General features: G+C 47.6%; 1 protein-coding gene across 1 annotated transcript in view; it reads right to left on the bottom strand.

Moving 5' to 3' along the window:
- LOC309660533 (uncharacterized protein) overlaps positions 1-14,823 on the bottom strand; it is a 36,727-nt gene that overhangs the window by 7,531 nt on the left and 14,373 nt on the right. Inside the window, exon 4 of the mRNA XM_082461344.1 lies at positions 4,587-4,646. Within this exon, the coding sequence (XP_082317470.1) occupies positions 4,587-4,646 (60 nt within the window). The remainder of the gene's footprint in view (positions 1-4,586; positions 4,647-14,823) is intronic.

The raw sequence follows: 14,823 nt of genomic DNA, 5'->3' as shown, positions 1-14,823 counted from the left end.
GAAGAGAATCGGATGCAGAACTAGGTCTTGAGGAGCTCTACCACTGAGCTACCCTTGGGGCCTCTGCAGTAACAAGAGATTCCAATCACACTGCCACCACTTCAGTGGCATGATTTCCAGCTCTGTCAGGTACCTCGTGTGCACCCTGAATCCAGTTACTTAACCTGTCTGAGCCTCTGGGTCCCACACCCCACACATTCTGTGTCAGTCTTTAATCTCTCCCCTTTTCCTGCTTCCCCACCTACGCCCCATCCCTGCCTCAAAACCTCCTCCACTCCCAGCCCTCGGCCCCAGCCCCTCAGTGGAAGGGAACGAGAGCTACAGAACTCGCTGTTTCCCTTTGGAGAGCTTCTCAGGCCTGGGTGTTCTTTGGAGTCACCGGGGAACTTCACAGGACACCAATGCCCAGTCCAACCCAGAGACGCTGATGTCATTGATCTGGGTGGTCTGTGCAGTGTGGACTTTTCAAAGCTCCCCAGGTGGTATTAATGTGCAGCCAGGGTTGAGAATCACTAGTTTAGAACCAAGAAAGCCAGATTGCCAACACTGCCGAAATCATCCTCTCGCCTTGTACGCAACACATGACAGTAAGGGTTTCTCAAGCATCGCAACTGGCAGCTCTGGTTGGGCTCCTGTGTTTCAAGACCACGACCATCTCTGACTTAGGAGGCGGGCACTCCTCACCTCAGCATCAGTGATCTGTGGCCCTTAGGGACTAAGAGCCCAGACTTGGGCATCAGACAGCCTGAGTCCCAGCTCCTTCTCTTACAGGCTGTTTCAGTCCATTCAGGCTATAACATAATACCACAGACTGGGTGCTTTATAAACAACAAACATTTCTTTCTCACAGTTCTGGAGGCTGGGAAGATCAAGGTGCCGGCAGATCTGGTGTCTGATGAGAGCCCACTTCCTGGTGTACAGCCTGTGCCCTCTCGCCGTGTCCTCACATGGTGGGACGGGCAAGGGAGCTTTCTCGGGCCGCTTTTATAAGAGCACTGATTCCACTCATGCAAGCTCTGCCCTCATGACCTAACCACCTCCCAAAGGCCCCTCCTAATATCGTCACATTGGGCATTATGTTTTCAACATATGAATTTTGAGGGGACACGAAGATTCAACCTATAGCACAGGCCTTGGGATTGGGCAATCAGCAAAGCTTTCTGAGCTTCAGTTTCCCCCCCTGTAAGACAAGGAACATAGTTATGTGCAGTGTGGGGCTGTCACAGCAGGACTAAAGCTCCTCTACACACAGTACCCACTCACAGAAAGCTCCTCCACGCACGGTACCCGCTCACAGAAAGCTCCTCCACGCACGGTACCCGCTCACGGAAAGCTCCTCCACGCACAGTACCCGCTCACAGAAAGCTCCTCCACGCACGGTACCCACTCACAGAAAGCTCCTCCACGCACGGTACCCGCTCACAGAAAGCTCCTCCACGCACGGTACCCGCTCACAGAAAGCTCCTCCACGCACGGTACCCGCTCACAGAAAGCTCCTCCACGCACGGTACCCGCTCACAGAAAGCTCCTCCACGCACGGTACCCGCTCACAGAAAGCTCCTCCACGCACGGTACCCGCTCACAGAAAGCTCTCAGTAAATTGCTACAGATGGAACTTTTATCACCAGCAAAGTTCCTTCTACCTTCCATGGGCTCTCTCTCTTCCTTCTCCCCTCCTTTATTCTCTGGATACCTCCTTGTTTCCCCAAAATGTCAAACAGAGCCAGGGACATAGGACACATCCAATAAATAACAATAGTTATCACTTATTAAATATCAACTCTGTGTTGACCTCTTTACTAGTTCAGACTTTAGCACAGACGCTCACGTCAACAGCACGAGGCAACTGCTCTACCCCCTCTTCATGAGGTTCTGGGAATTTAGGCAATGAAGCTGCCCACAGTGACAGGCAGGCGGTGGCAGTACAGGCCTGTCTGACTCTAGAGACACAGTTCTCCCCTGTCCCTGTCCTAGAACTGCGACATACTGTGCTTTACACCTTCCTTATTGGTCCACTTCTATATTCAGATTATTTTAAAATCATAGAATCTTAATTTAAATACCTGCAATTAGGGTTTCCCTGGGGGCTCAGTGGTTAGGAATCCGCCTGCCAATGCAGGGGACACGGGTTCGAGCCTTGGTCCGGGAAGATCCCACATGCTGCGGAGCAACTAAGCCCATGGGCCACAACTACTGAGCCTGCGCTCTAGAGCCCGTGAGCCACAACTACTGAGCCTGTGTGCCACAACTACTGAGCCCACGCACCACATCTACTGAAGCCCCCGTGCTCTAGAGCCCGTGCTCCGCAACAAGAGAAGCCACTGCAATGAGAAGCCCGTGCACTGCAACAAAGAGTAGCCCCCGCTTGCCGCAACTAGAGAAAGCCCACGCTCAGCAACGAAGACCCAACGCAGCCAAAAATAATAAATAAATAAAAATAAATTCTAAAAAAAAAATAAATAAATACCTGCAATCTTTAAAATCATGGAACGTTAGTTTAAATGTTAAACTGTGCTCCACAGGGCCTTAGGGTTCCGTGGGGTACCGTGCCGTGCTTTGGGAATCACGCAGACCAGCTCTGAGACCTCCAGTCCCCCCTTTAACGTGTGCAGCCCCTCTCCCATCTAAGGTGGAAATCACCAGTTTTACAGATGAGGAAACTTCCAGTTACTCGGGCCGAGGCCCCACTGCCCCCAGAAGGCACATGACTTCCCTAGTCCAGGGCTCACTCCCCTGGCCTACGCCACCATCTTTGCAACCACAGGGCCCTTCCTCCGCCTGGTGGGATGCCATTAGGACATGGGGGGTGGGGCCCACCCCACAGGCCATGAGGCCTCACTGCCCTGCTTGTACTCGATTCCCGGGTCATCCCTATCAACCCCGCTGGCTGTGGTGTCAGAAAGTGCAGGCCTGCACTGAGAGCCGGCTCACCCTGAGCTGCAGGGCCGCCCGCTGGAGCCCCCTGTTTATTTTCCTTCCTGAACACACTGGTGACTCGGTGTTTGAAAAGCTCCAGTGAGGCTGGAATGAGAGTCCACAGGAGAATGGACAGTCACCTCACAGAGGTCTGCTGGTGATTTGGAATGTCCTTCAGAAGGCTTTTTAATAAACTTTGTTTGTATCTGCCTTGATGAGGAACACATTTGCCTGGGACCGGGCAGGGATGTTTGGTTTCGAGGCTTCCCTTTCTTGGCCTTAGAAGTTCTTGGTGGCAGTGGCTGCCTGCAGGCCCTTGGGACTCCCCTGTGGAGGGGTGACCTGCCTCTGGCTTTGTCCCAGTAACTTTAGTCGTGCTACACTCCTGGCCCCTGGTGTCCCTGATAAACTCCAGAGCTCAAAGTGCAGGGTCAGAAAGGTTTGAAAGTTCAACAGGGAAAAAGGTCCCATCACCTTTTCTAAGGAGCTTCCAGACTCAGCACTGGAATTTGTTTTTTTAATCCATCAAGTAATGTCTCTTTGACTCCTGCCTCTCTCAGTCCCCTGCTTTTCCAGCCTACATCAATTGTGAGAATTAGTTTCAGTAGCTTACACACACAGCAGTTCCTGGCCAAGAACCCCCACTAGAAAGAGGAAAACATTTAGGGGCCTGTTCCTCCCACTGGGTTTATCTCCTAGGCAGGAGTAGGCAGTGACCAGCTGCCTTCCCAGGCTCCCCACATGTGGTAAGTGCCCTGAAACGCTGTGCTGACCTGTTCTATTTGGCCAGAAAGGGATGAGCATTCAGCCCCAGGTGCTCTGTGGTCTGAGATACATGCACATTGATCAACCGTCTGGAGAAAGGGTGGCAATGCCACCATTGCTGGTACTTCTTATTCCTGTTTGACTCTGGTGTGCACAAAGCAGAAAACGGTCCAGGTGAGACAGTTAGGTTGGCGCAGTAATTCCAGGTCAGGGGACAGGAAGGAAGCAGCAGGGTCAAGCTCCTGCCCCATTTATTCAGGGTGACCTCCCACCATGTAACAAATACCCACCCTGACTGACCCAATTGGCAAAAATAATAACAGCATGGCGGAGGGGCAGCAAGAAAGAGACCAGGTAAGAAGCACACTACAGTTGACAAAGACCAAAGTCTGTGACCTGCTGGGGGTCAGGGCAGTGCCAAGGAAAAGGGTTTCCTGTCGGTCTCTGGAGTCACACACTACAAACACTGGGTTTAAAACCCAGCTCTGCTCCTTCCCGGCTGTGTGCCCTGGGGCAAGTTGCTTAGCCTCTCTTGGCTTCAGTTCTCTTCTCTGTGAAATGGGGATGACAGTACTTTCCTTGAAGGGTTGTTTTTATGGTTAGAAAATAATATATGATGTATATGTATATAAACGCATAGAAAAGAATCTGGAAGGATAAAACTCAAGTTGGGAGACGGGTAAGAGAGTGGGAAGGGGATTGAAGGTGGGAGAGAGAGGGAGGGGCTTCCACTTTCACCAGGCAGATAAAGATAACTGTGTGAGGGAAGAGAGAGAGAGAAGAAAAACTATGTGTGTGAGTTATTTTATAATATGCTTAGCACATTGCACACAGTAAATGTTTAATAAATAGTAACTACTGTTACTCATTTTTCTCTCAAAAGTCTTAGATACTTAGATACTTACGGATACTTAAGGGCCTGTCACCATCAAAAGTCCCTTGTCGAAGTCCCTTTTGATTCTGATCTAGGACAGAGGAAGGAGTGTCAGTCAAAGGGCCCCTAATCCTTTCTTTATTTTGGTTCAAACCACCAACAGGAGAGGAAGCTAGATGTGTGGACACTCCATGGGTCACCTTCTTGTTATGAAATCCAAGTGTGAGCAGTTCCCGCCTGGCTAGCAAGCCTACGGCCTCTCTTCCGGCCTCAGCTGGAGCCCCTCTTGGGCTGTGCTCTCGCCCGGCCCAGGCAGCCTCCCTCCCAATGCCATCCTGGAGGGGCAGCTCAGATATGCAGTACAAAAACACCCCAGCAGCGGCCTATTCCATAACATCACGTGTCCAAATAAATGGAGCTGTTGACTCAGGCTAATTAGATGAGGGGCCTTTCCTAAAGAGCAATCTGTGTGAGGCTAAGAAAAACAGGATTCTCGGCAGACTTAGGCTCCTAATCCCTGGCTTCCCCAGCAGAGCCATGGCCTGGAAGAGCTGGGGGGCCTCCCAGAGATGCCCTGTCAGGAGCCGGCCAGAAGGCTGCATTCTTGTTCTGCTGGCTGCCTCCAGCCTGGTTCATCCCCCTTGGGCAGGAGCATGGGGGCCTCAGGGTCTCAGTGGGGCCAGGGCCCAGGCTGAGGGCGTCCCTGGGGCTGCACACCTGAGCTGTGGGCAGCTGGGGTTGCTGAAGGAGCCCCACAATCCCCTCATCGTCACCCCAGATGGGCTTACTGTGACCCCAAGAGGCGGGTACCATTCAAGCTGTGGCCACCCAGGCTCACTTTCCAAGTGGAAATTGATTAAAGGCAGAGATGGGTTTATGGGGAACCCCCCTCACACACACACGCACACGTGCACACACACACACACCACCAGCACACAAAAGAAAAAGCAGAAAAATAAAAGGGGGTGTGTTATAAGGCATCTGCAAAGGGGCCAGCCACCTCGCCAGGCCCACACTATCTTGCATTCACATCTCTTTTGTGAGTGCCTGTGAGCAGGGACCTTGTTCAAGTCACCTCTCCAAGTCACCTTAGGGATAGTCAAAATCCAGGGCTCGCTGTGAGGACTAAATCTGGAAATTTGTGCAAAGGGCTTGGCCCCTTGCCCAGCCTATAGCAAATGCTTTATCAGCGGTCTACCAGTGTCCGTGAGGCTTGTGGGGCAAGGAGTGGGTTGGAGCTGTGGCTCCTGCCTGAACGTGGGGAGCTTAATGAGACAGACATTAGAAAGGGGCCCAGGACCCCTCAGCTAAAAGCCAGGAGAACTGGAGTTCAGAGGACAGAGAGCAATTACAGCAAAGGTCAGAGAAGCCTTTCCCAGAGGAGCTGAAATTCCCAGCAGGCCATGAAGGGACAGGCAGGATTTGGGTAGGTGGAGAAGAGAGGGGATGACATTCAGGTGGGGGAACAGCAAATGCCAATGTGGGAAACCAGAAAGGAGCCCAGCAGAAGCAGAATGTCTGCAGGGGGGCCAGCGGGAGAGGAGGTTAGCTTGTCAGAGCAGACAGCTGGGCCTCGAGTGGCCAAACAAGGCCCTTGATGGAGGGATAGGGCCCGAAAAGGAAGTTCTGCGAGTTTCACCTCACTGGCTGCCACACAGGGCCAGCCTGGTCCCGCCCCCCTTGCCTCTACTCACGAAGTCCCACCACCCCTCATGCCTCCTAGGCTTATCCTCCCATCTGCCCTCATACACACCCAAAACTCGCCTTCCCCAAGAAGCCTTCTGTATGGGTTTGGGAGCCAGACTGGGCTTGAGCAGGTCACTTAACTTCAACAGACCTCGTCTTTATACTCATACTTGTTTATCTGTGAAATGGGAAAAGTACCTACCTCTGTGGCTATACTGAGATGAAAGTAGATAAGGTATGTAGAGTGCCTAGTAGGTGTCTGACACAGAGTGAGGAGGTTCTCAGTAAACATCTGTGGTATGAACGGATCCAAAGCCATGGAACCTGCAAACCTTCCTCCACTCCACAAAGAAAGGCCTTCTCTCCATGCTGTGAAACCCTAATCCCTTCTTTCCTCCCCACACTGGCTGGTGTAGGCGCCCCACTGGCACGCCTTCCCTTCTCAGCCTAACCCGATCCCCCATGGAGGCCCAGCTCAAGGCTCAGCTCAGCATCCTCAGGCCTGCCACCGCATGGCCTCCTAATGGTATACTAGCATTATTCACTATTCTCTCAGAGGGCGGATCCGGCCACCCGCTCCTTGGGGGCAGAGAGCAGTCCACCTTCTCGCCACAGCACCCAGGACAAAGTTGGGGACAGGCTGCATGTTGCGCAGGGGCTGCCACTCGAATATCTTCAAGGACCAGGCAGGTAACATAAGTGAGGGACGCAAGCGTGGTGACGTACAGCAGGGCATGGCGGGGCGTGTGGCAAGCTGGAGAGCCCTGCTGTGTGCTGAGTGGTCGATCGAGTTGCACAGGGAAGAGGCTCTTTAGAGACACAGTCCTAGATCCCTTGGTCGCCAGGTGACTGTAAGCCAAGTGGCTTCCCTCTCTCTGGACCACAGGGACATTGTCTGCCCAAAGAGGCCAATAAACCCTTTCAGGCAGTTCCTAAGCTGTGAAAAAGATCAAATGAGTTGGTGCTTCTGAGAACACTTTGAAAGCCTGAGGCCCTGTGGCGACCTGAGGGACCATGTTTAGAAGCCCTAACGTTTTCCCCAGACCAGGCCCCAAATCTCAGATGATCAGGAACAGGTGTATGGTTAGGGGAGCTTAAAAGGCCCCTGCTGCCCTGCTGGGAGCCGCCTCCTATCTCCCCAGGATCTCTGGCGGCCCTGGCTCCACAAGGGGGTGGTAATTGGGTCCCTCTGGAAAACAGCAGAGGCGGCTTAGGGCAGCTGGAGGCGGCAGAAACCCTATCCCCTCCAGAGCCCTGACATTCTCATCAGCTCCTTTCCCGCCCACCAGCCAGGGCTGCAGCTTCCTGGGGCCACCTGGCTTCCCGCATGTCCCTGTCCCCATGGCTCCATGCCGCTCCCCTCCACTGCCTTGGCAGAGGCCAGTGACTGGAGATGCTCCATGGCTGTCTTCACTCCAAGGTCTTGGTGGCAGCTGCCAAATAGCACAGTGACCTCCTCAACCCCAGTTCCAGTGTCACTCACCTCCTGAGGCAGGGAGGGACTGCGCCCCAACCTGTGGCCCAGCCTGACCCCAGACACTGAGGCCAGCTGTCGCTGGTCACCAGGAGCACAAGCTGCTCGTGAACAAGTATGCTCCTGGCTTTGCATCAAAGATGCTACTATGATAGTTACCAGGGCTCAAGCACCAGCTATTTGCCCAGCATTTTCAAAGTCCTTCCAACAGCTCCAAGAGGCAGTGTTATTATACCCATTTCTCAGATGGGAAAAATTCAGCTCATAGAGATTAAGTAACTTGCCAAGGTGCAGAAATAAAATTCACCCCAAGTTCTAACAACAAGCTACATGCTATTGCTATCAAAATGCCACACGTGTTCACTTCACAGACTTTTACTGAGCACCTACTATATGCCAATCTCAGAGCACAGAGAATATAATGATGCACAAAACAGACATGCTCCCTGCCTGCATGACACATAGAGTAAGAGGAGAAATAGACACTAAGGGTCAAATCGGAGAAATATATAAGCATAAATAGTGATAAATGCTGTAGGAGAACTGTGTGGGGATCAGTGCTGAATGACGAATCAGTGTTAACCAGGAGAAACCAGGGTGCTGAGTGGCAGGCGGGCGGAGGGAGTCTTCCAGATGCAGAGAACAGCATGAGCTGGGAAGGAGAAACACCAGGGTGGCTGGAGTGCAGGTAGCCCAGGGAGAGCTCCTCAGGGGAGGCTGGGTGGCCGGCAGGGCCAGACCACTCTGGACTTTATAGGCAAACGTAAGGATTTACTGTTGCCCCCAAGCATTCCCCCAACAAGTCACGGTGGGAGCAAGAGAATCTGGTTGGCATAATTCAAGACCCACCAGGGCTGCAGCGTGGGTATGGGTTGTTCACACTCACACACACACACACACACACACACACGCCTCCTGCCCATCCAATCCAATCATCCTCCCTTCTAGAGTCAAGGCTCCTGTGGGCCAAGCTCATCGTCAGACCCAATCCAGGACAGGGCCCTTGTCGCGTCCATATCAGGTCAGGAGCCCAGCAAACTTCTCTGAGCAGAAACGTCCTAAACCCCAAGCCCCACCTAGGTGGAGCCAAAACTATCACGTCCCAGCAAGGGAGTGCAGCAGGTCCCAAGGACAGTGTGATTGAAAGCAGGTTCACTAGAGATTCACAAAGTGTGAAGCTGAAAATCCAGTGTCAGCAAAGTAACAATCTTGGTTACTGGTTTACTTTTTTCCACAGACTGAAATAAATGTCTCCATCTTCTTCAAATCAATCAACTTTCATCACCATCCAATGTCTGTACTAAACGAGTGCTCATTATCCCATTCTCTTCACTTTTCTCTGTGTTTAAATCTTTCAAAAACTTTTTTTAAAGTTGGGGAGACTTGTATTACCTCTGTGGAGAGCAACTTGGCAATATCTGTCAAAATTACCTGTGCATGAACCCTTTAATCTGGCAATTCCACTTCAAAGGCTACACTCACACACGCAAAATTAGATATATATATTTTTTGAAGGACCAGAGGAAGATGCCACTGCCTGCTGTATACACATCCGTTTCTAAATGCATAAAATAGCTCAAAAAGATATACAAGAAGCTGGTATTATTGGATGCCTGTGAAAAGGAACTGACTGGTTACACAGTGCGGTGCGAAAGACTTGTGTACCTGTTAAATTTTGAACCATGTGTCTGTATTACCTGTTCAGTGAATTAGGATATATATGCACAATGGAATACTACTCAGAAATAAACAGGAGTGAACTATGGATTCACTCAACAATATGGATGAATCTACCAAATATTATGCTGTGTATACAGAAGCCAGATACAAAAGACCACATACAGTATAATTCCACTTATATGAAACTCCAGAAGGACAAATCTAATCTCTAGTGACAGAAAGAAAATCAGTGGCTCGCTGGGGCTGGGAGTGGTGTGGGGGATTGACTAAACAAGGACACAAAGGAACTTTTTAAGGTGATGTCAGTGTTCTATACCTCGACTGAGGTGTTCATTACGTGGGTGTTTAAATGTGTCAAAATTCCTCAAAATATACACTTAAAATGGGTGCACTTTATTGTATGAAAATGATACCTCAGCGGAGTTGATCTTTCAAAGAGGAAAATACATGCACGTGGGGACTTCCCTGGTGGTCCAGTGGTTAAGAATTGGTCTTGCAATGCAGGGGATACCAGTTTGATCCCTGGTCGGGAAACTAAGATCCCACATGCCGCGGGCAACTTAGCCCGCGCGCCACAACTAGAGAGCCCACGCGCTCTGGAGCCCGCGAGCCACAACTGGAGAGAAGCCCACACACGGCCACAAAGAGCCTGCCTGCTGCAACTAAAACCCGACGCAGCCAAAGATAAATAAACAAATATTTTTTTAAAAAAGAAAATACATACGTGTGATATAAATAAAGAGTTTTTAAAGCAGCAAAAGCCAGTATTGAGAACCTAATGTTAAATGCACTTCATAACAAGCCTGGGCACACCCAGAAAGGGGTTAGAAGAATAACTCCAAGAACTCCCTGGTCCAATCTGCCTGCCCGCACCCAATTAAGCCCGAGTTATTTTATAAAGCAGACTTTCTTCTATCAGTCCAAAAAATAATCTTGATAACCAAACATGGACGGAAGCGAATCTGTGAGTTGGCCCCCGCGGGTGACTGCTGTACGTCTGTCAGCGGGCAATCTCTGGCCCAGCAGCTTGAATCAGCAACTGCTCACAAGGGAGTGGTCACCCTTCCCCCCAAGTCAGAGTTCCTTAGGCCTGGAAGGAATCTTAGCGGTTCTCCCGTGGCAAGGTCCATGCAGGCATCACCACAAGAAGTGGCCCAATTATTCTGAGCAGATTCTTCCTCACTGCCCAAAGCCACATCCCACCTCTCACTGACACCTGCTGCCCCCCCCCAGAGCATGAAGAGCCTGAGCAAATGGCCAAGACAGAGTTCTGCTGTCCCTTCAATGGTCAGAACTGCTGATGCCATCAGGACCCAAGACTCCACAAAGGGAAGCCAGGGAACAACCGTAAGGACCATGGGCTCTGCCCAGAATCTGAGACCCAGGGCCAAAATGAGGGCAGCCACAGGCTGTCCCCAGAAGCCAAGATTCCCATCCCTTCCCTCCCATCCTGTTCCTCTCCCCCTGTAAAAACATGTGTATATTATTCCCACTAATAGAAATACATATATTTATACTTGTATATACATATATATGTTTAATTTATATATGTATATATTATATATAAATATATTATTATATATCCTTTACACTAATTATTATGTATTTATATTTTAATGTGTTATATATATTAACCATGTATTTAAATCAAATATATGGTATATAGATAGATAGATGTAGATACAGATATACCATCCCTGACCCATGAACATCCCTCTAGCTACTGCTTTCTCTCCTGATTTTTCATCTACTCATCTTAAGAAAATTATCTGGGGATTTCTCCAGTGGTCCAGTGGTCAGGACTCAGAGCTTTCACTGCCATGGCCCAGGTTCAATCCCTGGTCGGGGAACTAAGGTCCCGCAAGCAGCGCAGCACGGCCAAAAAAGAGAAAAAGAAAAAGAAAATTGTGCTCATTCTCTGCACTCCCTCATCTCCCTCAACTAACTGCAATCTAGCTGCTACACTGCTCTCTCACCCCCATGTCATAAAATAACAATATTTGTAAAAATGTTCATAGCAGGGCAATATAAACGTAGGGCACTCAGAGGTACAAACTATTATGTATAAAATAAGCTACAAGGATATACACACAGAATATAACCAGTATTTTATAATAACTATAAGTGGAGTACAAACTTTAAAAATTGTGAATCACTTTATTGTACACCTGTAACTTATATAGTAGTGTACATCAACTACACTTCAATTAAAATAATAATATAAATAAATAAATAAACATTAAAATAACAATAATTTTTAAATGTTCATATCAGCTTCGCTGTGATATCTAAAAACTGTATACAGCTCAGGTGTCTAACAATAGGAGAATGGATAAACTGTGTTATAGCCAAACAATGAAATACTACTCAGCAATAAAAATGAACAAACTACTGATACACAACATACCCGCAAAACATGAATGAATCTCAAGATCATTTTGCTGAATGAAAGTATAATTACCCAAAGGAATACACCTGGAAAGAATTTCTAGAACAGGCAAAACTAGTTCATGGGGGAAAACATGAAAAGAGTTGCCTCTGGGCAGGTACAGGGACTGAGTGGGAAGGGGCAGGAGGGAACTTCCTGCAGAGATGATGATGCTCTAGATGTTGATATGGATTTGCATCACACAGGTGTGCACGTTAGTCAAAACTCACGGATGGTAGAGTTAACATTGGCTCATTTGTATCTGGGGGGGAAAAAGAACCATAAATAAATATTTAACTCTAGTTAATAATATGCATGCTGAACTGTTTAGGGATGAAGTATACTGATGTCTGCAACTTATTTTGAAACGTATCAAAATACAAGATGAATAGATGGATGACTAGAAGGATGGGTAATGGATAGATACAGAATAAAGCAAATACAGCAAAATGACAATTGTAGGATCTGGGTGGATAGTATGTATATGCATTATGTTTGAAGATTTTCATAATGAAGTGATGGGGGTAGGAGATCATTATCAATAACTTCCTAAAGGCTACATTAAATGGAACCAGAGAAAGCTGGGTTCAAATCTTAACAAAGCCATTTCCTACCAGTCTGATCTAGGACAAGATTTAAATTTGCCAAGTCTCAATATCGTAATGCATAAATAGAAGTTGATAAATAATGTCTGTGTCACACAGTTCTTGTGAGAATGATATGAGAGAACATACACAAAGGGCCTGGAAAGGTTCATTGTGACCTGAAGCTATTTAAAAAGAAGAGTCTTCCATTACAAACTCACAGAAACTCTAGATTTTAAAATAACTAATAAAAAAAAGATCCATTTTTTTCAACTTCTTGCTCTCAAGAAAGAAAAATCCCTAGACACCAGAAATATAGAGGGAACTGAAAGCCAGAAGAGTAGCACATGAGAAAACATTGAAGAAGTCCTAGATAAGGGGCAGGGGGCTTACAGACTATAAAATATCTCTAAAGGTGGAGTGCTTCAGTTCTAACCTTCTTACAGGTACAAGAGACAGAGCTTTGGGATCACTCAAGTTAAATTAGGAGTTAGAATCCTACAGAAGGTCAGGACTTTTGAAGAGTTGCACCCTTAGTGAAAAGAAGGTTAGAAAATCTTCCCCACCAACCCAGAGACATAGCAATAAAGCTTGTCTCTTCCTGATCTCTCCAGGTGATGGTTTAGAGTTGAACTTATATCACCCACATTGTACAGCAATCCCAAGTCAAACAATTAACAAATAAATAAAAAATAGATCCCAAGCTGCTGATGCCTCCAGGGCACCTGGCAAAACCAAAATAAAACCTCCGTGTGGGGTCATTCCTACAACTCAGGCAGTACAGGATTCCCACTGGGAAGGAAATCACCAGTGAAAATGGCAGACCATACAAAGAAGAGTTTACCATGAGCAAGTTTTCAGACACAACAAACAGGATAAATGGCATCCCAAGAGCTTCCGATAGACAAACATTCTGAAAAACTATAAAATAAGTATGTTTAAAATAATAAAAGAGAAAAAGAGAAGAAACAGAAACCATAATGAAATACCAGGCATTTTTTAAAGAACCAAACAAAACTTCTAGAAATGAAAAAATATAGTCATCAAAACTAAAATTTTAATGGATGAGTAAAATCTCTTTTCAGGAGCTGAAAAGAAAATTACTGAATTGGAAAATAGCTATGAGGAGATCACCCATAATATTGTACAGAGAGATAAAGCAATGGAAAGCAGGAAAGATAATTAAGGGAAAAAGAAAAGAGAATGAGAAGGTCCAACAAATTTGTAATGGGAAAGAATAAAAAGAATAGGGAAAAGGTAATATTAAAAGATATAACAGGGACTTCCCTGGCGGTGCAGTGGTTAAGAATCTGCCTGCCAATGCAGGGGAAACGGGTTCGAGCCCTGGCCCGGGAAGACCCCACATGCTGCAGAGCAACTAAGCCCATGTGCCACAACTACTGAAGCCCATGCGCCTAGAGCCCGTGCTCCGCAACAAGAGAAGCCACCTTAATAAGAAGCCCGCACACCGCAACAAAGAGTAACCCCTGCTCGCCACAACTAGAGAAAGCCCACGTGCAGCAACAAAGACCCAACGCAGCCAAAAAATTAAATAAATAATTTTTTTTAAAAAAAGATATAACAGCCAGGAATTCTCAAAAATGATGAAAAATATGAATCTTCATAAGGAAGAATCACTCCAGTCCCCAAGCAGAATACATAAAAATAATTCCACGCCTAGACATATCATATTAAAATTGCAAAACATCAAAGTAAAATCTTAAAAGCAACTAGAGAGACTAGACACATTACCTACAAAGGAACAATTAGGCTCACCTCAGACTTCTCAACAGACACCACAGATGCCAGAAAGTAATAGAATATTCCAAGTATCTCCCATGTGCTGAGGAAAAATAACTGTCACCTTTGATGTTCTATATCCAATGATATTAACATTTAAGAGGGAGAATGAAATTTTTAAATTTCATCAAGACTTACTACTCACAAACTTTTGGTGAAAGCACTATGAAACCATATGCTGGACTTCCCTGGTGGTGCAGTGGTTAGGAATCCTCCTGCCAATGCAGGGAACATGGGTTCGAGCCCTGGTCCAGGAGGATCCCACATGCCGCGGAGCAACTAAGCCTGTGCGCCACAACTACTAAGCCTGCGCTCTAGAGCCCATGAGCCACAACTACTGAACCCGCATGCCATAACTACTGAGGCCCGTGTGCTTAGAGCCCGTGCTCTGGAACAAAGAGAAGCCACCACAATGAGAAGACTGTGCACGGCAACGAAGAGTAGCCCCCACTTGCCGGAATTAGAGAATGCCCACGTGCAGCAACGAAGACCCAAGGCAGCCAAAAATAAATAAATGTATAAATAAATTTATTTTTAGAAAAAGAAAGAAACTATATGCTTCAGGAAGAAGGAAATTAAATTCAAAAGGAAGAAATGGGTGAGCAAAGAAAATGCA

The sequence above is a fragment of the Balaenoptera physalus genome (genome assembly GCF_965194825.1).
Source record: "Balaenoptera physalus genome assembly, chromosome: 4".
Lineage (NCBI taxonomy): Eukaryota > Metazoa > Chordata > Mammalia > Artiodactyla > Balaenopteridae > Balaenoptera > Balaenoptera physalus.
Note: the sequence above shows the minus strand (reverse complement) of the source record. Positions and strands in the feature narration are given on the sequence as shown.